Here is a 26,597-nt window from a genome sequence, read left to right on the forward strand (position 1 = left end):
ACCATGCATTCCAAAGATTTATGTTCATCAAATAATTCTATATATGGACACAACCAAACAATACTGATTTTATTTTCAGTGTGAACAGAAGTGTTTATGAGGCTTAATATCAGACACTGTAAAATGTATAACATTTGGATTATAATTTCTTTATATTATGAATTACATAACTAGGATGCAAAAGAGAATAGGCCTACAAACGTTTACAAGAGAACAAACATTTGTGAAAATGAAACGTAAAATAGAAACTTCTTGTATCCTCTAACGGATGCTTCATGCCATGTCCTTAAGTTTAACTTATTGTTCTTTGTGGTTCAGTGGGATGGCAGTGGTTGTTGTAGATGACCATAGATGCTCATCTGGTTGCATCTCATTTCGAGTGTTTCTTAAAGATGGAGATATACTCCTGTACATCATCAGGGGAGCCCAGCACTACAGGAACCCTCTGGTGGATTGAGTCAGGTTTGATGTCTAGAACATTCATGGCTCCTGTTGTTGCCATACCGCCGGCTTGCTCCATGATGAAGGCCATGGGGTTGCACTCATACAACAGCCTCAGCTGGAGCCCAGAAAGAAACATGAAACCAGTGAGATTGTTGCCATAAATACACCACGTTCAACTTTAAACTCTGTTTCTCCTCACCTTGCCCTTGGGGCTCTTGATATTAGCAGGATACAGGAAAATCCCACCATAGACCAGAGTCCTGTGCACATCAGCTACCATTGAACCCACATAACGTCCTCCATAGGGCGAACTGCCATCCTGCAGGTCAGAGTGGGAATGTTATATTTACTGTCAGTGGAAAAGGCTAATTATAATAGAAAAAAAACTATTTACTGAGCTGAATTTTACAGATTTGATCTATAATGTTCTACTGCACATTTAAAAGAGAAAAAAAGTTACTTAACTCAAAATTTGACTTAATTCAAAATATGTAACCATACTTGAGTGAAAGTAAAAAATAAATAATAATAATAAAAAAAAAAACATTACATTTTGAGTACTTTTCACCCTTGAGAAATAATGTTACAAAAATTTGATTTCAGTTTTGCTATCACAGGAATAATTTAAAATTTAAAATATATTAAAAAAGAACCAGCATTTTTACATTGTAATAATTTTTACTATTTTTTAATTGTAATAACATTTAACAATATTATATATATACTCTATTTTTTCGCCAAATAAAGCCTTGGTGAGTATGAGAGACTTCTTTCAAAAACAATTTTTTATTTATTTTAAAATTACCCCAAACTTTTGAACAACAGAGTATTTTAAGTCTTAGAGTTAAAATCTGACACTACTATGATAGTAACCATAATTGTTATTAAACAGATAGTAGGATCGATGTTTCTCTAGCTCAGACCCTTAAGTGACATATTCTCAAAATCTGGAGCCTCTTACTTCTGGGAATTTCTTCTTTTTCAGATATTCTGTCACATCTGGGTAAAAATGTGCTGCGTAGCCTTCATTCAGACTGTAGATCTTTCCCTTCTTCTTAATCTTCACATCCCGGTCTACAAGTATAAACTCACCAATGGCCTAATAATGGCAGAGGAAAGAATGCACACAGATGAAGATGCAATTCATCTATTTAAAGTTAAATAGGATATAAAGTATGTAACATAGTTCTGACTTACAGGATCAAGCATGAAGCAGTTGACACCCTGTCCCGTGGAAAGAACCAGCATGGTAGCACTGCCATAAAGAGCGTACCCTGCTGCCACAATCTCTCTGCCACTCCGCAAGGCATCCTTCTCTGAGGGTTCATCGTCAGTTTCCTGGAGATCATGTGCACAAACAAGCAAAAGCATTTCATTAGTCTTTAGATGACTGTAAAGAGATTTGTTTGTATTGCAAATGATATGAAAGCCTTTACTGTACCTTTCTGTAGACTGCAAAAATGGTTCCAATAGAAGCTAAGCAGTCAATGTTTGAAGAGCCATCCAGAGGGTCAAAGCAAACCACGTATTTTCCCTGGGCAAAAAAAAGTCAGGTAGTTTATTATTGGCCTGTACAGAAATACATCATTACATCTTTACAACATCATTTACTTTTACTTTAATTAATTATTGGTTAAAACAACAACAAACCCAGTGATGCACACACTTACCCTCTTCTCTGGTTCTATAATGATGGCGTGATCATTTTCTTCAGACACCAAAACACAGGATGTGAAGGAAGATTTAATCATGTTTATAACAAGGTCATTAGACAGGACATCCAACTTTTTCACCTGGTCACCTGTAACATTTGTGCTCCCGGCAATTCCATAGCTGAGAAAAAGAAAAAGATAGAACTCGAAACATATTCATGGAGAATTATCTGGTCTATAATATGCTTTCTTCACACAGTACTGATAACTTAGGAAAGTTGCGACCTTTGCCTCGTATTTCATCAAGAGACAAGGTCTAATCATTGCCTCTGTCCGCAGTGTTTGTTTGCAAAGTAGCTGAAATGAGTAGACGTTACAATAATACACTGGTATTTAGTCAATATATATGTTTAAATGTGCAAAAATTATGCATCAGAAAAAGTTTTTTGCACAGATGGAAATGAAAGTTTAAACTATTGAAAAGTTCTAATCAACAGGACACTAAAACACATTGTATAGTGTGGGAAGTGATTGTGTTGGCTGCATATTCAATACCAATAAATAGAGAAAAGTTTCCTCACTTTTTAAAATGGTGGTAAAGATGCATTAGCAGATACTCACAGATTGGCAATGCCAGCTTTTCTGACTGCAGTGGAAATGGCTTTGATGGCCGTGCACATGGAGTTGAGAAGGGTTGTAAGCTCGCCCGTTCCTTTGGCTTTTCTGCCCTCTTCTAAGACAAACCTGGTGAGGGTCACCACATTAGTATCGAATGCGCCTCTGTCTGACATGATGACTGACTGCTAAAGTGTGAGTTCCTGTTGATTCCTGTCGGAAAGGATTTATTAGAATTAAGTGTTGATATATGACTGGGTTTAAAGGGGGAGTGATGGTAGTTCAGCCAATTGCAGATAGAGTTAGAAGAGAGGAGTGGTTTTTTGCAGATGTTAGTGAATGCAGGTGAGGGCCTGGCCAAAGTCCATAGAGTTTATCAGAGATATCACCCTGAGTGCAGTCTCTTCAAAACAATGAAGTGAAGATGATTGTATTAGATTAGCTTATTTGATCTGTAATTGATTGATTAACATTTTGCAATGTAAATCTACTTTATGCAACAAATTGCATCTAGGTCTCCATTATAAGATATATGCTTACAAAAAAAGGAATAAAATGAATCACTAACTATAGCTATTCTACGGAGAATTTAGCAACATTCATTCATCTGTTTACCTAAAGACCCATTTATGACATAGTTGTAGTGACTAATCATTGATCGGTAATGCAGAACCGTCAGCAGAAACAGTTCATGTGCACGGGGTGTCCGTGATCAACGTGCAGTTCAAAGGTAAGTGTGCTTGATTCGGTTCTGAAGGTTAATTGGCCACAAAAGAGTGGGGCAGTGAGATTCTTACGCAAGATTTTACAAGCATGCAATAAATAGCTATTCATGATCCTTAATGGTTCATATCTGATCTTTTTAGGTTTTCAGGGCTAAAATGATGGTAGTCTATAATATAGTACAATAATAAACTTATGATAATGATTAAGATGAAGATGATAATTCAAAATGATTAAAATAATATTTTACTATAAATAATCAAAAGCAGGAGAAAGAAGACAAAGAGTTATCACAGCTATTGATTAATAGTTGAATTTATGTTCTGCTTCAAAAAAAGATAATTTACAAGCTATTTCTCTTGTTTTATCTACAAAATAAATATCCCCCCTTTTTTTTACTAAATATAGTAAAAAAAAAAAGAAAAAAAAAAAAGAAACAACTACAACAAAAACAGGATTCAGATCCATCCAGTCTCCGTTGTCGTAATGTTTAATAATGTCTCTTAAAACCGCCCCTGTACCTTTAAGAGAGTTTTACAGTACTTCCGGGTTAGAGAGCTGAGGGTGGACAAATCCAAAACATTTGTGAGTAACGCATAGATGAAAACGCAACGTGCCATTGGTGCTGGGGTATTTTGATTTCTAATTATTAAGTAGATTTGGCTTTTTTAAACCATTCATTTTAATTTAACGTTAGCATACGTGTTCAGCCGTACGAGCAAACGTAAAGATTCTTTAAAAAAATAACAGCTCAGAAAGTGCTTTATTGACCGCCGCCTTCAGTTTATGTTATCTCACACAATTATGTAGCCTGTGCAGTAAAGGACACTGGACCGTTAAATAGCCATGTGTTATTTCAGAGCTTCACCAGCTTACACCTGTAATTAAGTGCACTTGACCTTCTTGCAGTTACAGTTCAGAGATGACTGAACCTAGAAATTTACAATTGAACTAAGTCATTATAAATGCAAAAACAGTAATGCGTTTGTTTCAGTACAGACAACAACCTAAATGTGTTAAAATATTTGTTTATTTATTAATATATTATTTTATATATCTTCTTTGATTTCCAATGAAAAATATAGTGATACAGTATAGTTATGCTCTTTTTTTTTTTAATCAAATATTAATTATTTTGTAAGTGCTTTTGCATGAAAAAAAAACAGTTTAGTATTAAATTAATATAAAACAGTGTTTAAAATGAGATCATGTAATAGTCTAACAAACAAATAGATCTAAAACGTTTATAATACATTGTATACAATACATGCATTGTAGAAAATACCAATACCGTCAGAGTTTGTCCTCAGAATAGTTTTTTTAATGTCCTCCTCGTGAATTTTTTATTATTTTTTCCCCCCCAGAATGGCCTCCTTTGGTTGGAAACGTAAGGTGGGGGAAAAAGTTTCCAAGACGACAGTGCAGCAGTTTGAGAAGGACTCGGAGCAGGCGGATGATGAGGATGTGGAGAAGGAGGGAGTTGATTGGCTGCATGTCATCAAACGGCGGCGTGAGGTGCTGCTGGAGGATTGTGCTGCTAAGAGCAAGAGGCTAAAGGATGAAGGGATGCTGCTCGCTGAGCAGGGCAGGTAGACTTCTGTTTGAGTGCTTGTTAAATCCAAATGTCTATATCCAGCAGTCTTAACAGAGGGCTAAATATTACAAGTTTGGATGAGCTATTAACCAGCCTATGCTGGGGAATAGCAAGAAGATTGTACAGAAAGAACCAGGTGTCAAACAACATTGCTTCTAGTACTGTTTTTATTTCTTAGTTACAGTCTGAAGCATTATATGTGGTGTGAGTCAGAAAGTGAGTCAGTGAGTTGAGATTATGTAAAGATGTTAAATGTTTCCACAGTTTTTGTGGGTGCTCCGTTGTAATCTACTCTGTGTTCTGGACAAAAATTCCCTTGCATATGTACACGACTGTTTGAAAGTAAGATGTCAGAAAGATGTTTCGAATGAAATTAAAACTTTCATTCAACAATGACACATTAAATTAATCAAAAGTGACAGTAAAGAGATATATAATGTTACTAAACATTTCTATTTCAAATTAATGCTGTTTTTACGTTCTATTCATCAAAGAATCCTGAAAAAAAAAAAAACTATTACAGTTTCTTCAAAATAATATGCGGGGCAATGGTTTTCAACAGTAAAGTTGTGAGTAAAGTAAAGTTTCAGCACCAACTCAACTTATATGATTTCTGAAGGATCATGTGACACTGAAGACTGAAAATTCAGCTTTGCCATTACAGGAATAAATTACATTTTAAAATGTATTAAATTAGAATGCAGTTAATTTAATCTAAGGGGGTCACATGATGTTGCTAAAAAGAACATTATGTTGTGTATTTGGTGTACCATGTTTTTATGCGGTTTAAGGTTAAAAAAAACATATTATTGTACACATAATGTACATTATTGTTGCTCCTCTATGCACCGCCTTTCTGAAATGCATTGATTTTTACAAAGCTCATCGTTCTGAAAAGTGTGGTATATGCTGATTGGCCAGCTATCCGGTGTGTTGTGATTGACTGATTTCCTCAAGTACGTAATGGAAATGTTTCACCCCTCAACATACTGTGATCTCCCAGCATGACCAGACAAAATTATGGGTGCATGATAAATATATTGACCGATAATTAATGCGCATCTCGGCAGTAAAGCCGGTTTTCTAATCAGCTGTCAATTCCATCAGGTGCGTGATTTCGTGGAAGTCGTGGCCTAATGGTTAGAGGGTTGGACTCCCAATCGAAGGGTTGTGGGTTCTAGTCTCAGGCCGGACGGAATTGTGGGTGGGGGTAGTGCATGTACAGTTCTCTCTCCACCTTCAATACCATGTCTTAGGTGCCCTTGAGCAAGGCATCGAACCCCCAACTGCTCCCCGGGCGCCGCAGCATAAATGGCTGCCCACTGCTCCGGGTGTGTGCTCACAGTTCACTGCTCTGTGTGTGTGCATTTCAGATGGGTTAAATGCAGAGCACAAATTCTGAGTATGGATGACATTCTGAATGTCACTTCACTTCACTTCACTTTCATTTCACATAAAGCAGTATGCATCTGTGTAGTAACAGCTGCTCTATGTGAAATCATGCACCTGATGGAATTATTTCAAAAACTTAAAAAAAATTGAACCAATAATAGCATATACACACAAAAAAAACTGCTATGACATTGATATCCTGGTTTTGACAGGGAGCTTGATTCGAAAAGACAAGTAACATAATAAGATACTTGTTGGCCCATGGAAAACCTCTCTCATTTTACCTGATTTTCAGTAAGTCTCTCTGCGTGTGCCAGCCAAATTCTTTCCAGGAAAAACCGACAGCTGTTTTGCCTTTACGGTTATTCATCTAGTTGTTATTTAAGCAGGTCAATGCATTGGCCAGAAATATGACAAAGCAGTTATTGTCAATGATAGAAACCGAGTTCTTAGAGTCAGCAACAAAGAAGATAAGTGTTGGGTCTTATGGTGTCAATTATAAAAGTGCCACATTCATCCAGCAGATGGGACTGTGGTTTCGCTATGGACTCGCTGCATGTGGATGTCACTTGTTTAACCTGTTTACCCAAACTATGCAGGCGCATACACACTATTACATGGCTTCAGAAGACTCAAAATTTAGTGCAGAAGTTGTATGGCATGTGATACTTTTTATGATGCCCTTTTTGTAATTTTGGAACTTGACAGTAAAGACCCCCATGCAAATTAATAATATATAGATTTCTGGGTTTGCTATGCTTTTAAAAACATTGATTTACAACCAACTATTTACATTATTCATCCTGGATGAAAAATATGAACGGAGCACATTTTAGCAAGGATAAAGCTGTTTATTATATCACTTTTCAAAACAAATCTTGTGTTTATTTTCAGTTTTTTATTCATCTGTCTACTTCTTTTGGAATTTATTCTTGTAATGACGTTCATGAAGTAAGCCCGACACCGGCCGGAGAGGCCTAGACAAGGACTTCAGTACAGTAAGAAGAAGCTGAAAATTTTAGCACTCAAATGGGACTTTTGATTTTAGCATATCCGTGAAAAGCTCAACCAACGGTCATGAAGAGCAGCCAACCTGAAAGGTGATACACTCCAATTTGCTCTTTTTGCTTTTATTATTTATTATTTATTTTCAAAGATAATAAGTAATTATGTCATTGTTTAATATACACCCTCTTCTCATGGAGGCAGCATTTCTTATATGAATTAATGTAGCAGGTGTGTCCGTATAAACCTCGGGATGAGCAGTCCATCTCTTTAAGCTGAGTGGGTGTTAGGAAATATGAGATGGAGAGGTAAAAGGGCTTCTTCTCAAGTTTTCTCATCCTTTAACCGCTTAACCGGAACAATAAGTCAAATTAGGCCACTTGTTTTTTTCAGTGTCCAAAGAAAGGCAATAAAACGTCATAGCCAGCAAGCATTTGAAGAGGATAAAAGAATAGCTTGAACTTACTGGAAGATGGTTTAGAGGCGTGTATTAAACTCAAGCCGTTGTTATTGCAGCCTTACTCTGCAAAGCCTTAACAAGACCAAGAGAGGTCAGGGTGAAGTGTCACTCTTCATTTTTACAACCTTTTATCTCCTTCTTTTCTTCTCCACTCTCTTTGTCTCCGTCCTTGTTTGGATTCCTTTAAGAGCTAGTTTGAAATGTTTTTAATGGCATGATTAAGTAGCACTTTGGCTCGAACTGTGTAATAATGTGCCATTGCTCATGATGTGATTACCGTAGCTGTATGCCAATATTTTTTGCACCTGCTTTTTCAGAGAAATTAAAGGATGGCCTCGTAGTGTTTGCTAGAAAATGTGATGATGTCTCCAAAGCGTTTGTAGCAGCTGGTCTTTGGTGGGTGGTTTAATCTATTTATTGCCAGACCAAGTAAGGTAAATGACAGGGCCACAGGTTTTAGTGTTTATGTATAATTACCTCTTTGGCTCTGTCTTGCTAAAGGACCGGTTGTCCTTGTAGTGTTCTTTGGCTGCAGATTTGGTGATTTGCATTTGGTGTAAACAGTGTTGGAGTTGGGCTCATAAAATTGACTGAAAACAGCAGTTAACCGTATAATTTGTAAATAACCAAATAATTTGGAACAATGCACTTATTGTGTTACATTACATTATTAGGGGTGCACCGATCAAGAGCGGACGATCATCAATGCGCGTCTCGTCAGTAAAGCCGGTTCTCTAATCAGTGGTAATCTCCATCAGGTGCGTGATTTCCCATAAAGCAGCTGTTACTACACAGAGCCGTTGTTAACCGACTAGCTGCGCAAGTAAATGCTGATAATGAATGTGGATTTGCGCTGCTAGTCAGTTAACAACGGCTCTGTGTAGTAACCCTAACATTTATAATTACACTGTTGACCCATCCCTTACATCTTAACTTACCCTTAACTACCCATACCACCAAACCTGTCCCTAACCTTAATCATATCCCACCTCAATTAGACCAGAAGTGCAACACTTTATTTTAAGATGTCCTTGTTTCACATTACATGTATTCCTATTATAATAATAAATAATTATTACATAATAACATTGCAAGTAACCTTAAGTCGAACCCTAATCCTAAAATAGTATTACATTGCAAGTAACCTTAAGCCGAACCCTAATCCTAATATAGTAAATACATGTAGATAATTAATATTATTCAGTACTACACTGTAACAAGGACACATTAAAATATGCTTTCCAACGGTAGTGCCATGCTTAGAAGATGCATTATATTTATTTCTAACCCAATATAACAAGTTAGATCTTGTGCAGCATGGGAGTTTTGAAAGCTGGATTTTCTCAGCAGTTTGCTTACTTTGCCATTTAACCCTGAGACCAATTAGTTATCCCAGTATTAACATGAGTTTCACTTTGTTTCTTTTACTTTTTGGTGGGGCTTTTCTTTCTTATAAATTTCCACTCAGATCAAGGATTACAGCCATTGTTACTGATTATAAACTGCTGATAATGCAACACTTTAACAATTTTAACATGTGAAAATAATGTGCGTATGTGTTTGACTTTTTTGCCATGTGACTTAAGTGGAAAATTTAGATTTTTATCTCAATCGAGTCAAAACTCATCTTATTTAACTATTTGATTTTTCTCTTGTTGTATATCATAAAATTGTAATTTATGATTCACACAAGATGAAGTATTACACAGGCACCATATCTATCTATCTATCTATCTATCTATCTATCTATCTATCTATCTATCTATATATATATATATATATATATATATATGCATGCAGACAGGTTGTTAACGTATCTGATGATATTCAGAGAGCTAAACGACTTGGAAGAAGCTGATTGGTCCAATGAGCTTACTACCCTTCATTTATATGGCTGACTAGCATTCACTTGAGATTCTTGCACCACGCTTTCTCAGTTTCTCTAAAATTCTCCACCTTCCCCAGCTCCACCTGTGTAGATCTGCTACTGGTTCTTTTATATGCTATTTGTGCAGCAGCAGTATGTCTTAAATACTCATGGATATCAAATACCACTGTAACAGCTGCAGAAATTTACTTAGTTCAGAGATATGTGTATATATATACAGCCATTACAATGAAACAAAATATTATATATATTTGCCTTTTTTATTTTCATTTTAATATATAGATAAATTGAATACAAACCAAAGACAACCTGGTAGATTTACCCAAAACGAATGTTATTTTATGTTTAACCACTAAAGAGACATCAGAGCCAGCGGCACATATCAGAAGGTCTAGCCGAGGAGAGGCTGCTCACGGTGGATACAAGAGGACTGAGCTCTGATCGAGTGGAGCTCACCGTCTCCGAGATCGGCGAAACACATTTTTAAATAGGCGCTGTCTTTTTAAATAAACCATAGATTTGAGTTTTAAACAACTACATTCTCACCTGAAATACTTTTAAAATTACATTTCATGACACAATAACAGTAATATTTTGAAAATGATCTGAATAAATGGTGGTTGAACTCAACCAATGCTGCGTAAACTCAAACAATCAGGATGTTTAGCACCCAAGTCTCGCCCTCGAAAGGTCCGGAACTTTGAAAAAGTACTACCTCGCCAGCAGGGACTTTCTGAGGGGTATTTTTTTTACCACGGAACTTTATTTAGTTCCTGGTTCCTGCGGTGGAAACACACCGAGTACAAGGCCAAAGTCCCTAGTTCCTGGGTAAAGTTCCTGCGGTGGAAACAGGGCAATTGAAATATATTTGAAGTGGATCTAAACCTTTCATCAAAGTTAACCTAAAACCTGTGTGTGTGTGTGTGTGTGTGTGTGTGTGTGTGTGTGTGTGTGTGTGTGTATGTATATATATATATATATATATATATATATATATAGTGAAAAGGTGTGAAACTTGCTTTTTAACCGTGTGCTTTCATTATACTTTAAACAAAACATTGGTAAAATTTTACAATAAGGTTCCTTATTAGGTTAAGGTTAATGTATTAGTTAACATGAACAAACAATAAACAATACATTTATTACAGTATTAATTAATCTTTGTTAATGTTAGTTAATGAAAATACAGTCTTCATTGTTAGTTCATTTTAATTCACAGTGCATAACGTTAACAAGCACAAATTTTGATTTTAATAATGCATTAGTAAATGCTGAAATTAACATTAGCTAAGATTAATAAATGCTGTAGAAGTATTGTTAAAGCATTGTTCATGTAAACTAAAGTAGTTGACTAATATTAACTAATGAAACTTATTAGTGTTATTAGTAGTGTTACCATATGCAGTTCAGTCTAGGAGAGATTCCTGTTTTGACCATGATTTGAAATCAGCCAAATTTCATTATGTGAAATTAACACCCTATAAACCTTATCTCATTGATGTTCTCATGAAAAAGTGACAGGACAGATGGCTTGTATCTCCTGTCAGTAATGTTGACACATGTCAGGGCTTTTCCACTATTAGTGGGACTGTTTCCTGGGTGACATTCATTTAGAGTTAAATTTTCCCGCCAGACTTTATCAAGTGGGATGAAATGAGACCATTTGAAAGTTTCCATTGCAGATCTTATTTTACAGATGCTAATAGTTAAAAAGTGACAGATTTTGCTACCAAACAACAGAAATACTAGGTGTCTTTTATTATTATTACCTAGCGTATTCCTAATGCTGGACTCAAAATCTGCTCTTTGTTTTTGATAAGCATATTCTGTGATATTAAGACTGAATGTTTATGCTTAAGAGAGAAGCGATAAGATGAACACGCTTGACTCTGTGCTTTCTCCATGTCATTTGTCACACAAAACGTTTGTGGTTTCACAAAACCACACCCAAGCATGCTTTTACACTAACACATGCAGCACATGGCTTGCAATTCGGAAAAGAAAAATGACAGGATGTTTTGTTTTGCAAACACTTACTTACTGTTGTACTACACTGTACTACTAATCATTTACAGTAAGATTGTGACAGAGCATATATGTAATTGCAAATTTATTACATAGCCGGCTGACCTTTGTTCCCATAACATTACCTGAGGTGTTCCAACATATTATATTATGCTGTTGAACTTGATGTTAAATAGTGTACATTCCATGTATAGTATCAGTAAAACGTTTTGTGCAGGCAGCTAATTTTATGTTACTCTAGTGTGAGGTACTTTTGAAAATATGAACAAGAGTACACCTTTCAACATACCTACGCTACGCCCACTTTTGCAGGTACAGTAACACTATGTACTCTTTCCCTTTCCATAGCTTCTGACGTGTTTCACAATCATCTACTTGGAAAACATCTCATAAACCGACTTTGAGGCCTTTTTTTCTCTCCCCCTGTGGGCGCATTTCTGAATTCCTTCGTAGGAAGCCCTTATCTCACCAATTACCACAGGTCTCTGAAAAGTATCTCATGCTTCCGTTTAATCACTGTATATTATTTGCATGATAAACACAGACATAGCACAGCTTAACGAATCTAAACCATTTTTATGGACTCTTAGAAAACTGGCATGTTGTATTTCTCCAGCTGATGTTTAACACTAGTTTATTTTTTACTAGCTTGCATTGTGTAAATACAGGAGCTGCTTCTGTGAAGAGGAGGTGACTGCTTGGTCTGGAGTATTACAGGAATTTATAAGGGCTTCAAATTCAAAGGCTTCAATTTAATGCGGTGATGAGGTCTGACCCTCATTGCCTGCATTTCTAACAAGTGATATGTTTTGAAATTTGAACTTATCATTTCAGACTTTGTGACGTAGGTACAGTAATTACTTTGGTTTTCTTAGAAGGCTGCAAGTTCTGGCATAAAGCATTCCTGCACACAATGTACCTCTACGTCTGTTTTCAAAACAGCTGATCAATTAACCAGCAAACAGTTCTCAATTAACAAGCCTTTTGGTTTCTTTCACAGTGAAAAAAAATGGCCTGATCATTTACTGTCAAATTGTCTACGCAAGATCAGTAGCATGCCAAGAATCTGAACACAGCCTAGTGTCAAATAACATTCAGTCTGACTCCTTATTTTGGGAAATCTGACTCCTTTTTCCCCAAAAACATTCCTTTGCACCCTAAAACGTTTAAACGTATGATGCAAGTATCTGAAATATTCAAATAGCTCTTAATTGCTCTATAGTTATAGGCTGTAGACAGTTTTCTTTTGTGTAATGGAAAAGAAAGTGACTTTTTTAAAACCCCATTTTCTGATAAGCTATCAAAACACTTATTTAAACTCTTTCGTCAGTTAGCTTTTTCTGGAGGGAAGGAAAACATGAGAAGACTTGCAGTTGCATGTGTTAAACCTGTCATCAAATATCCTGTTTTACCCCATACATACCTTACGTTGCTCACTCTGCCTGAATTTTGGTGGGGGTCTGTGTGTGCATACATCAGTATTCTATAGTATATTATATATATTTTGCAAACCAGAAAGCTCTCTGTTTATGCTTAGAAATATGTGTCTTGCCTTGATGATTAGCCACTCAAAATGCATGCTTTCTTTAGTCATCGCAATTGCCTTTCTGTTTACTAAAATTGACTCTAATTGCTAAAATTGGCTTTTTTTCTGATGCTTACCAGTTAACAGACTTGCTAGAGATGTGTTTGAATCATCCATTGTATGAGTGTGAATTAGATTTTCATTCAGCCCAACAAATATTTGTTGTGCTCTTGGTACGAATAAGACCATTCGCTGACAGTTAGTTTAGCTTTTTCGTTGACTGTAGGTGCTAATATTTAAAATTCCTTTTGTCATATAAATCCACCTTGCTAAACAGATTTTGCATGCTAGACATTTGGCCTTTGATAACAGCGGTATTATAATGAAGTGATTTAATAAATATGTGCAGCAGTGTTTGGGTTCTTGTACATTGCATTGATGTGTGTTTAAATATACTGTAGTTTTTATGCGTGTGTGATATTTTAAATGATCATTTACAGGAGTATTTTCTGTATATGTTTTTGCTGTAGGAACTGGGAGGCATTGAAGAGGTGGGATGAGGCGATTCAGCTCACACCAGACGATCCTGTGCTGTATGAGATGAAGTCACAGGTATGAAATAAAATTTCATTCACACTATACAGTTTGTTTGGATGTAAATGCAAGTCTGCAATAGTGGAATTTACCGCAGATCTAGAGACGCACAGCTGTTTTGCTGACACACTATTTTCCTCTCTTCTCTCTTTCTCTCTGGCTGTTATTTTCATTTCCTCCTCCCTAAATGTAACTGGCCAAACACACTCCCTATTTGCGGCTTTATAACAGAACGTTTTGACATCTAGGTTTTTTTTTTTTTTTTTCATATTGTACCTTCTCGTCTCTCACCGTCTTGTGCTGTTACCACACAAACTGTATCTTACATTGAGAACATAATGGACATAATGTATCTGTCCTTCACTCCGGATGGGATTATTATTCCTTGAGGACACCACTGATTTTAGATAGTGATCTGAATAGGCAAGCCACATCAACATAAATAAACGATGGCATTTAGCAGATGCTTTCTCATGTCTTAATGTAGGGAAAGCCCCGTTGGGTTTAAGTGTCTTGCACAAGAGCGCAGTGGTGATCTGACAAAGCTGTTACACTATGTCATTTACTCACCAGTTCATGAGTCACATTTGCTTGGGATCAGACATGGGATCCTTCAAGTTAGTAACCTATTGTGTGGTAATCATCTGTCTACCACCTCTGTATTTGTGAGGAAAGGCATTAAACACAATGACATTATATAAACTGTGTTTAAGGAGTGCTAATGTCCTAACCCTCCCTGACTAGTAAAAAATAACTAAAATTATATATAATTTTATTTTTGTTGTTCACTGAATGTTTGTTAAAATAATGTCATGAACAGGATCATGGAGTTTGCTTCAGCTGATGGTGGGCTGTTTATAGAAAAAATATGTTTACAGATCACATTAATATGTTAACAGCTTGTAATGAATAGTAAACCTGTTTTATGAATGATGAATGACGGCGTTAAGACCATAAAAGAAAGGAAAGCACTTTGACGACCCTGCAGGCGGGCTGCTCGCTCATCCTTTAACAAGCCAGAGCAACGTCTTCATCCGGTGTACACATGGGAGAATGTTTGTAAGCTCCTGCTTTTATACAAATCAGATGGTGACAGAAACATTTGCATAATGCTCACAGAAAACCATTGATTAAAATCACGGATTAGATCATATTATTGTTAAGATGGCAGAGCTGGTAGAGCAGATGGTGGTTTCAGGTTATGATGAGCCAAAGATGGCCATTAGTTTCAGTCAACAAATGACCTAATCAGCCTTTTTATCTGCTCCGTCATTCGTTACCTCATTCATTCATCTTACCTTTAATATCCTGTCTTTCACTCTTCCTGTCCATTATCCACTCCTAGCGTCTCATCTCAGTTTTAGCTCTGACAGTAAAGATGAGAGTCTGCTATCAGGACATTACAGAATCTTGGATCTGGCAGAGGCAGATCGACTCAAAATATCAGTTTTTCTGTCGAGCATTTTCATCTCTTTGACATATTACTTGAAAAAAAAATTGCACTATACAGAGGGTATTGATAGATTGAAATGTTATGTCATTTATTTTACTTGTTTAACAGGATCTTAGTTACTGTATGTTTTCCAATTGTAGGTATATTTTTGTATATTTGTATTTATGTTCGTTTCTTGTAGTGGGGATTTTCACTATGGGGAGTAAAGGTGTAAATTACCTAGATAACTCAGTTTGTTGGGAAGTTAAAGAAAAACTACAACTCCCACCATTGGACTACAACTCTCCTACCTGGCTTTCACAGGTGTGGTAATCACTGTTGATTGTACAGATGTGTTTGAACACAGTTATGTTGATCGCTACATTTATTGTCTGTATGCCCTGAGGATGGTCGTTTCACCGAAAGCTTGGTGATTAAATTTCCTTAAAGGATTAAAGTGTGGATTCAATTTTCAGGCATTTGAGATGACCAAATTCTGTGATTAAAAAACAAAGACCATTCTAAGCTTTAGACTTCGATGATTTCAACATATCTGCAGTCTAAGCTCGTCTCAGGAATTGTCTTGGATTGCATCATTTGGATTTCTCCTTTATTTTACTTCACTAGTCTGTGCAGAATTTGCTGAATGGCCCTAAATCTTGACATAGATGTTTGCGTACGTGCTTGTCTTACTCAATCATACTCAAACACATATGTGCTATAGAGCCTGTTCAGTGACTTAGCTGTACAGTGGCCCACTAGTGCACAATGCCACAAAATCACCACAACATAACACTTAGTGTTGTGCTGTCATTGTGTTGTTGCTTGTTTCAGTTGTGTTGCACCTTGTTTCCATTGTGTTGTGCTAATTTTGTTGTATTGCAACTTGTTTCCATTGTGTTGTGCTAATGGCTTTTGTCAGTTGTGTTGTGACTGGTTTCCTATGTGTTGTGCTAATTTCCTTGTGTTGTCTTGTTTCCATTGTGTTGCGACTTGTTTCCGTTGTGTTGTGCTAATTTCGTTTCGTTGTGTTGAGTTAATTTTGATGTTTTGTGCTAAATTCGTTGTGTTGTGTCTTGTTTCCTTCGTGTTGCGACTTGTTTCCACTGTTATGCTTATTTTGTTGTGGCTTGTTTCCATTGTGTTGTGCACTACTGAGCCACTGTATAGCTGTTTACTGAGATGAGTGCACACACACACAAACACAGTTGTTTGCTCTCTTATTTCACTAACATAGGACAGATTACATCCAGCAGCCGTCATTACATCTGGTCTTAACCCTGTTTTGTCTTTCTCATCTTTAACTGTCTTTAATCTTTTTCTCTAAATTTCCATCCTCTATTATTCTTACTTTAAAACTCCTCTTTCATCACTCTACATCTTATGTTTGGCACAAGTGTCTTGGCTTTGATGTCTGTGAACATTGCGGTTGTAGTTTTGTTTTTCATGGCAAAGACGAGTGTGAGTGAATGACAGGTTGGACTTTAAAACTCCTTTCGACTGATTGATTTCCTGATTAAATTTTCGATCAAAGCAACAACAGTCTGTTCATGTTCTCATCTAGCACTCTCATTCAGAGATCTAGCACAGACTCGGTATGTGGGTGTTAACTTCAGGAACAGGATAAAGCCTAAATCAAATAGTCTTTGCGAAACTGTGAATGTAACCGTGATAGAGCAGCTTTTATAATACAATTGGCTCTCTATTATAGGTTTTCAGAATGAATAAAGACATACGTACATGCATAGAAACATTTCTTTGCAAAACACTGCATCTGGAAAACCTATAAAGTTGTTTTTCTACATGCTATAAAGAGCAAGTCAATAGAAAATGGTATGAAATTAATTAAGGTCATTAAGTTTAATGATAAATAATATCAGTTAAAAATATATAACAAAGCATTGCATTTCTTATGGGTTATGAATGATTGGCAATCATTGCATTGAAGTGAAGCTTCATTAGAGGCTGAACATCTGTTGGTCATGTCAGAATGATCACAATTTGTTGAGCTGATTTTTTGAGTTGAGTGCACATGAACAACACCGTAAAGGAATAATTACCAGAAGAAAACTCTGCACTTTCTTTCAAATTGCTATTGATCCCAATTACAATACAATATACACAATATATATTGTATGTCATAGACAATTGTCTATTGTATATTGTATAAAATGTGCATACTGTTGTTTTTTTGTTTTTAATCTTGTTGCTTGTACTGCCATAGCACCGTGAAAGAATTTCACCATCGTTACACTATATGTGTGACAAAGAGGTTTGATTTGATACATTACCATGAGTGCTGACTTTACACTTGTAATTGTTGCAGTTGCACCTAATGTGGAGTTTTTTTTTTTCTTCCTGCCAATAATAAAACTGTCCAGGCTGTCCATTTAATAAAAAAAAAGAAATAAATACTTGAAATCACATCATATAATTATGACTTCCCAGCTCATTAGTGGGAATTTCCCAGAAGCACTTGAGTGCAGGATAGGTCAGGTATTCATTTCAACACTGGCTGTCCTTATTTACTCCTTCTTGTAGTGACCTTTTCCTGACTGATCACATGATTATATGAGGTGAGTCCTGAAAAGAGTGATGATTGAGTGTGTCTCTCATTAGTAACCTGATCACATTGAAGTGGCAGATTGGCTCTGCTCTTGCCCTGATCCATCAAGAAGCAATGTTTCACATCATGTCGAGTTTGCATAAAGTTTATTTTTAAATTGTCCTTCTCAATTTGTCCTTTCTTCTCTCTCACCGTGTCCCCTGCATCTGCTTACTACACACCTGCTTAGCAGTGGCTCTCAACCTCATGGTGAATCTAACATATTTCAGCCTCCCTGCAAAAATTCAGAGCCAAACCTGCTGGAAACTAAGATTACAGCCCAGTTTTGTCCTTTAACTGCTGTTACTCTGGCAACACCCTGCCCTGTATAAAGCTTGTATTTACTTTGATTGTTGGGCTGACCTGAATTTAAAAGCTTTAAGTAAATAAAACTCCATAATGGAAAAATCTGTGATGTAAGAACATCCCTGTGTTACCACGTAGTGGAGTGTTTGCTCACCCGTTGCCATTATATAGTCTCTCTCTTATGGCCTAAGTGGATGCTTTGTGTTGTGATAACACTTTATTGATGTTTAAAATTTTAAATTACATCAGCTTAGGAACTGTTGTAACTGAGTAAATATAAATAGAGTGGCTCATTCTTGACATTTAATTTGTAGACCAAACCTGGAGGCTAATTAACCATGTTCAGTCTGGAGAAGTTGGTTACCATTGCCAAAAGTAACAGCCAGTCTGAAGATTTTGGCCAGTTGGAGGAAACTGATTTCACAGATGGGCTCAAACTCCATTTTTATCTCTATAGTTTCAGACAGTGATCCCATTCATTTGGAGGAGTCCGTTTTAGAGCTCATAATGTTGTGTTTTGTCATGTGTCTACTAGCAATGAGGCTCGTTTTCTGTTTGACTTTGTTGTGTTGGAAACAACCGGTAGTCTGGTAGATTGTGATCATCATTCATTTGGTCAGTAAGTGTTTGATGCCTAGGGTTTTAAAGTGCTCCTAATATGCTATTTGAAAGCTTCATAATTTGGTTTTGAGAGTTTCCTACAACAGGTTTACATTCATGCAAGGTTAAAAAAAAAATTCCTATAATATGCATCTAAATGTATCTTATTTCTCAGCAACGCTCAAATGATTTATTTGAAGATTCATCTTTCCAAACCCCTCCGTTGCGTGAAGACTACTCTGATTGGTCCAATGACCCAGTCTGTTGTGCTAGGTCTGCTGCTGCATACAGTGCATGCCGGAAACGGAGTGTATTACAGACCCAAATAGCAATTATGTGAATATGTTAACTTTTGAAGTGTGAACTTACCGGAAAGGGAATTCAAATTTTAAACGACTCGATTAAGCCATTCAGAGTCAACTCCATCTTTTATGAAACAATAACTTACAATTTATGAAAGTGTATTTTTTTATTTCAATTTATTTGAATAACTAAACAATCTATGATGCACTTTCAGCTTTACTTTGCAGGCTGTTTACAATCACATACCGCTACACACTGCATGAAAGGTTATTTTCAAAAATCTATAATAGGGGATACTTTAAAATCTAGATTTCAGTTTAGATTAAAAATTAGGGTTGAGAAAATATTTCAGAATTGAGTCTGGCAACTTCTAACTTTGTGATGTGTAATCCTTAGGTGTTGATCACCCTTCAAGAAGTGTTCCTGGCTGTGCAGTCTGCAGAGATGGCCACCAGACTCCGCCCCCTCTGGTGGGAGGCGTGGCAAACTCTGGGCCGCGCCCAACTAAGCCTTGGCGAAGTAGAACTTGTAAGTAGATTTTATGTAATGAGCTGCAATTACGCCAAAAGAATAGAGTTAAATGGGCACCTTTCGGATCCTACCGTAATAAATAAATAGAACAAGCAAATAATTTTATTTGTGTGAAATGTGCATAAATGTGACATTTAGTCCAAATATATATATATATTTCTTTTTTTTATTCGACAAACAGTTTCTTTTTCTTTGATTGAAATTAGAGCATTCTTGCTTTTTTGTTTGTCTATTATTTTATTATTCTATTTTCAAATTATTATTTTTTTTCCTGTTTGTTTAGTAATGAACATCATTGAACAAATGTTCTCTTTTATTGAATCCTGTCCCACAACATCAGGGCCCTAGGCGACAACCTGTATAGCCTAAATGAATAGCCGACCTTGGGAGTCAATTTATTAGGTGTTGAGTGATGAATTTCCACACAGTTTATTCAGCCTTCTGAGGCATCGCTTCCAATTTTAAACTCCAGCATCCCTCCATGTTATGCTATCAGTGTCCTTGTCAGTCAGTATGACGTGAATATGTCAGTATGAGTCCTCTTGCCATTTATCCATCACACAAATTGAGTGTCATTGTGAAGAAATGTGTAGTTCAGTACATCCAAGCCCAGGAGCATGGAAGATTACTTGAAGAGGAACACTGCCACACCTTACATGCCCCGACCTGTGTGTGATTGTGTGCGTTAGACAGACCTGCTTAATGAAAGAAAACCTTGCAGATCCTGCAGTTCTCCAGCTAGTAACTACTTGCGTGTGTGTGTGTATAGTAATCCAAACACTCATCGCACACACTGAGTTTGACGTCTTGGCTAGAAGTTGAATAAATACTTTACTATTTTGGGCTAAGCATGCCTTGTCAAGTCATTCACCAAAGAGAAAAATAACCTGAGGATGGAGAGGGACTGAAAATGTTGAAATGTTAGGACTAATGTTTACGTTCTGTGATTTCTAATAGGGCTGTAGTCTTCTGCAGGATCATGGAACACATTTTCTTAGAACTGCTGAAATGATATTTAACTTTCTATTAAAAGGTTGTTCACAAAAAGGATAACTGTTTTCCCACCCAAAGCTTTAATTCATATCACAGGATATTTTTTTCAAGATTTATTCAAACTGTGCCAGTGTTCATTCTCAAATGAACATGTGTAACATCAATAAGAGCTCCTGCGTTTATTTTGCTCAAATGTAAATGATTAGTTTTAATACAATTTATGTCTGTTGGGTCAAAGTAGAGTTCATAGTATCAATGTTTATGCATTGTTGAAGCTTTTGGAACCCTGCTGATCATTTGTAATCGTTTTAAATGAGGCCTTATTAGCATTTTCTTGATTCTGAATCATAGTGTCCGCACGATATTGCATAATTTAACACATTCTTTAAAGAAAAACAACTCATTTTACATTGGGCAATTCATTCCAGCTCGCAAAAGATTAATATCCAATCAATTTTACCACATTTTGAGCACATTTTACTGAAAATCATGCGGTTTTCTGGAAAACTCCAGTTCATTCCAAAGGAATGTTCTATAAAGTTTGAGTAATAAATAAAGAGGCTGGAGAAGAAGGTTTAGGTTTTTTCCGTCCCCTTAATATTTTAATAAATTTTTGCAAAAAAAAAAAAAAAGCTGCTTTGTCTGGAGTTAAAAAAAATTATTATATGCAGAATTGTTCACATTAAGATCAATAAAATGCATTTATAAAATTGATAGGATGAATTACCCTTTCATGCCTACTTTTGTTGTTATAACCACATAAAAATGTCAAGTAACTTTTGCATTTGTAAAAAAAAAAAAAAAAAAAGGAAAAAAGTCATCTTACAGGACTCAGCACTTTTCGGTTTGTACGTTGGTCACTTCTAATGGACGAGGCAAGATTGAATGAGTCTATATCATGACTTCAGCACAACTGTTGAAATCATCTCTGCTAAATCGATCAGGACTCTGGAGGAGGAAAGGTCTCCCGAAGCCATCAGATAGCTTTATTCCTCATTAAAGGTTTTCTTTTTTCTTTTTTTTTCTTTTCCTTCTTGACAAGGGCTTGAGATTCTTGGTTCCTGCTCACACTGGCTCTGATATTCTTCCTCTCTCATCCTCTGATACGTGATCTAGTGTTTCTGATGAAGGAGTCGACTATTCCTTTTTAGATTGTCAAGTCAATAGGGCAATTATGAAAGTAAAATGGCTCGCTAAATCCTATTTCTGAATTCATTATTTTCCCAGGGGATGAAGAGAAAGCAAATGTGGTTCTTTCTCTCCCTTTCATCCCCTCGTCCCCTGGGTAACACGAGCAGGGTGACTGATTCACAGCAGGAACTAGGCTTAGGATCTCATACAGAATTAAATGAACATGTGTTAGATCAGTTCTCCATGGACTGAACGACCTCTTCAGCGCTCAGGCAGCTGTGATACTGTTTGCACATAAAAGCCATCTTCAGGAAATAAATATTTAGCTATCTGACGGTCATTTTAATACTTTGGATACCAAATATTGAGTGTAGAATAAATCGGACACATGTAGTTGATGTTTCATTTTTCTTTTTTTTTGTATGCAATCATGGATGATGTGATTTGTTAGGGCTTATTATAAGTCAAGCTTATTATAAATTGAGCTGAAACCACATGCGTTTCTTTTTAACTTATTTCTTAAAGTGTTTTTCTGGCTAGAAATGGGAAATGACTTTTGTGTAAATAAAGTTGTTTTAGTACATTTTCATTAGTTCCAGAAGGCTGCTGAGGTTTATTTTATTATGAGAGCTAGCAGGGAGTCATAAATGCTCATTTGGTTTGATTGAAACATCTGTTCATGTTCATTTTGGAGTGTAAGGTATGTGCTCATGCAGTCCATTCATGTTATATTTTGGGCAAAACACAGCAGAGGGCAGAACTAGCATTCAGTGTGCCAATGCTTTTGGTCATATTAAACATTTAAGTTCAGATAAAAACATGAACTAATTTAAATGAAACTGGACTTCTTGAGGTAGAAGTTAGACTTAAAGATTAACAATGTTGCGAAAGATTTATATCTCAAATAAATGCTGTCTTTTTGAACTTTCTATTCATTAATGAATGTATTATTAGGGTAGTAAACCATTTTCATGAATGATTTCTGAAGGGCCATGTGACAAGACAGCAAAGGCTGCTGAAAATTCAGCTTTGCCTCAGAGGAATAAATTACATTTTGAAATATTTCAGATTTCAAAATAATAGTGTTTACTCTATTTTTGATCAAATATCACATTTACAATAAGATTACATTTGTTAACCTTAACCTAAGAATGATAAATACTTCTAAAGCATTTATTAATTTTATGTGAATTCCCACTTGTTTCATGTTCTCTCTGTATGTTCCAGGCTGTACGGTCCTTCCAAGTGGCATTGCACATGCATCCGTCTGAGCGCCCCCTCTGGGAGGAAGACCTAGGCTGGGCCCTAAAGCTCCGGGAGCAGCAAAAATCTCTCCGTGAAAGAGAGAAACAGGAAGAGGAAGCCCGAAGGCTCCTCGTGGAAGCTCCTGAGCTGAAGAGTGATTATGATTTTGAAAGCGATGAAGTGATTGAGGCTTGCACTGCCATGGCTGAAAGACAGAAACAATATGAGGACCTAAAGAAAACAGCGCTTGTTGTGGACACACACGGGGTCACCAAAGAGGTGATTGTCGAAGATGACAGCGAACCCACTTCATCCTCTCAGAGTGTTTTAGTCAAGGCACGGGGACTCTGAATGAAACAGAGGCTAGTTTTGTGTCTCCCCATGTGTATATTGTTTAGATTATGTACGTATTGTTAAGTTTATTTGATAATCCAGGATTCTGATTGACTTCCTCATAGTGTTTAACAAAGTTACTATTCCCAGTGAATTTGTAAAGTGAGATTCAGATTCCAAGAAGAATTTGAAGAATGCTTCTGGATCATTTTCACTCAAACAAGAGCATAAATTCCTTCCTTCTACTGAAGCGTTCTGTGGTTATTTCATAGTTTTAGCACAGCTAAGCATCGCCTTTTAAGTTTCCAAAATAGCAGAGCAATCCCTTTTTAAAAGGGTCATGATCTGCCTTTTTTAATTATTTTGTACTGTTCTTTGAGGTCGCCTTATGATGTTATAAAGATTTTTACATCAAAATCATAATAGTTTAGAAGCAATTGGCTATTTTCTGTCCTGTTCATCACCCCCCGCATCAGAACGCTCTTTGCGTTTGACAGATTGTAGGCTCGGAAGTAAACACCCACTGATATGATTGGCTTACATTTCCTTCATAGATGAAAAGTGCTGTCATTTAGGTTAATAACGCATAAATAGTACATATCAAATGATCTGTAATGACAGACAAAGCAATAATTATATTTATTATAATTATATTATATTATATTATAATTGTAATTATAAAGCAAAAATTTTTACATCAAAATCATAATAGTTTAGAAGCAATTGGCTATTTTCTGTCCTGTTCATCACCCCCCGCATCAGAACGCTCTGTTTAAATAGATTTGACAGATTGTAGGCTCGGAAGTAAACACCCACTGATATGATTGGCTTACATTTCCTTCATAGATGAAAACTGCTGTCATTTAGGTTAATAACGCATAAATAGTACATATCAAATCATCTGTAATGACAGACAAAGCAATAGTGTTCACATAAAGATCAACAGTCACATTTGTGTGGTGCCACATTGCAGTACTGCTGGAACGGATCCAATATATAGCATCTCTTTTAGTTTTTGTTCCTTGTTTGTAAATCCGCGGTAAAATAATATGAGGACCAAGTTCTCACTGACGAGACATCTTTATTATTTGGTTTCTGCATTTGTCTCTTTCGTTACGTGCGCAAAACGTTGGGCGGGGCTAAACAGGATGTAGAAGCAGGCGATTATCTTTCTCTATGGAGGCGGTGTTAACCACACTATGATGTCATAAAGTGCTATATCCGTCGTTATGACAGACTGGCTCAGTTTGGACCCGAGTGCTGTTAAAACAGTGTGAATCTCTGATGGACCAGTGGGAAGAGCAAGATACACACAAACACCCACATTTGCTCCATTATCTATCTACAGAATTTTGGAGTTTTGTTAGTATTACTAAGAAATGAAGCAGGAGTAATGGAGTCATGGGTTAAACTCCAACTAAAGATCATGCAGGAGAGGAAAGAGGTCATGCAGGGAGGAATATTAACCATTGACTGCATGCTTTATTCTAGGATTATATAAGGATTTAATGTGTTCTTTGTGCAGGTAGAATAATGTTTGACAGGTTGCTACAGGTTGATTTCTTTTTTTTTTTTACTTTTACATAAGAATACCTGACATTAACATCTTCATAAAAAACATTACTCATTATCCAATATACAATATATTATATTATTGAATATAATATAATGCCTAAAACTACTCGTTCAAAATAAAATTTGCTTTACTCTGTTATTCTGTACCAAGAACCCCAGAATTTCAGGTTGATTTTGACATGACTTACATGTGTTATGTGTTTTTGGCTGTTACTGCCACTGACCCCATTATTTATAGGCATTCATACACTATCCGCACTGATACTGTCCAGCTGCCTGCGTGGGCTGCAAACTGGGCCATTTACGTCTCTAATGTTTTTTATTTGGCACCTGTGGGACTTGGCGGAAGCTTCCAGCATCCTTCTGCCTCCTGCTAATCCTTTGCTAATTGTTGCTTCATTCAAATAAATGAGGACACTAACGTCTTCGCTAATGATGTTTTAGGGAGATGCCTGAAACTGATGCACTGTGGACTGTGCTAAAGATTGCTTTTGTCAGTTCTCATTAATGTATACGTATGGAATCGGGACAGGTGGCAGTTTGTACGTCACAACAAGTGCACAAATGCATGATGCATGCTGAGAATACTTGCAGTGGAGAGTAGAACTGATTATCCTTCACGAGCTAATGAAATTATGGGATGTCTACAGTTGGTGAAGGTCTCCAGATCTGTTCCTGCACATTGGTCATCTTGTAAAGATCATATAATGAGACCCCAGTGAATCACTTTTTTTAGTTTGAACCACGAAAGCAAACCGAATATATATAGTTTATATATTTAAGGATGGTGATACAATTTGATGAATACATGAGGTCAAACATGACCTAACCTAACCAGTCATTTATTCTTCTAAAAATATAATGAGCTCTGACCTTTTGAAAAAGTAGATGTAAGGATTGCTGACACATTGGAAACATTACACTTGAAAATACATTATGGATCATCTGTCTTTTTCCTTTTACAGATGCAATCTATTCTGTGAGTAGGATGAGTGTGCACATGTCTTATGAATAATGGACTTGTTTTTCAATTATTGACTTGTCCAATCAGTAAATTGTTTATAATTTTTGAACAGATCCATTGTGTTCACTGATGTTCTCCAGACACTTTTGCATCTCTGAAGTCATATTTATTTGTGTGAATGACAAATCAATATATATATTTTATAAAAAAAAAAAGTGTCAGAAATGTAATTTAGTTAAAAATTATGGCTTTCTCAAACAATTTCTAAAATATTTTTGATTAGACGTTTGCCTTTGATTTTGATTGCAATTGGAGAATTTTATTTTGAACTTAATTCAGTTATCCCTAAAGCTAATTGACACCATCGAATTTTGTAATAATCTGATATATTAAATTGATTTGTAATGCTTGGTAGGACTGGGAACTTTTGATTCATTTAAGTGATTTCAATGATATTTGAATGATGTTATATAGCTGCTATGCTTATTTTAATATTTAAGCGTGCGACAAGAAATACCTTAAGATTTTTGTTTTCTGTTTTCTATTTGTCTTCAGTTCAAGAGTTTATTTCAGCATAAATAGCTGGCCATTGCACATTCTGGAGGGTCACATCGAGGGTAAGAGAAAGACAAGATATGAGGAAATGGTGAAAATACACACTG

The 26,597-nt window shown here is 36.2% G+C and overlaps 2 protein-coding genes across 5 annotated transcripts; one reads left to right on the forward strand and one right to left on the reverse strand.

Moving 5' to 3' along the window:
- Positions 1-46: 46 nt before the first annotated feature.
- On the reverse strand, positions 47-2,941 carry LOC127957220 (fructose-1,6-bisphosphatase 1). Its single transcript, XM_052555650.1, has 7 exons — positions 2,718-2,941; positions 2,115-2,277; positions 1,886-1,978; positions 1,642-1,782; positions 1,406-1,543; positions 644-763; positions 47-559 (listed from the first exon to the last, which is right to left on the reverse strand). The coding sequence occupies exons 1-7, from the start codon at positions 2,885-2,887 to the stop codon at positions 371-373; spliced, it is 1,014 nt and encodes a 337-aa protein (XP_052411610.1). The 5' UTR covers positions 2,888-2,941; the 3' UTR covers positions 47-370.
- Positions 2,942-3,421: 480 nt separating this feature from the next.
- LOC127957222 (tetratricopeptide repeat protein 33) lies at positions 3,422-23,641 on the forward strand. Of its 4 annotated transcripts, none has more exons than XM_052555654.1 (5): positions 3,422-3,441; positions 4,799-5,023; positions 13,854-13,935; positions 19,560-19,691; positions 23,046-23,641. In XM_052555654.1, the coding sequence occupies exons 2-5, from the start codon at positions 4,800-4,802 to the stop codon at positions 23,412-23,414; spliced, it is 807 nt and encodes a 268-aa protein (XP_052411614.1). In that variant the 5' UTR covers positions 3,422-3,441; position 4,799; the 3' UTR covers positions 23,415-23,641. The 4 variants fall into 4 exon arrangements, with proteins under 4 accessions (XP_052411614.1, XP_052411613.1, XP_052411612.1 ...); XM_052555653.1 differs by lacking the exon at positions 3,422-3,441 and adding an exon at positions 3,977-4,019; XM_052555652.1 differs by lacking the exon at positions 3,422-3,441 and adding an exon at positions 3,999-4,064.
- Positions 23,642-26,597: the final 2,956 nt, after the last annotated feature.

This window comes from Carassius gibelio, chromosome B5 (assembly GCF_023724105.1).
Source record: "Carassius gibelio isolate Cgi1373 ecotype wild population from Czech Republic chromosome B5, carGib1.2-hapl.c, whole genome shotgun sequence".
Lineage (NCBI taxonomy): Eukaryota > Metazoa > Chordata > Actinopteri > Cypriniformes > Cyprinidae > Carassius > Carassius gibelio.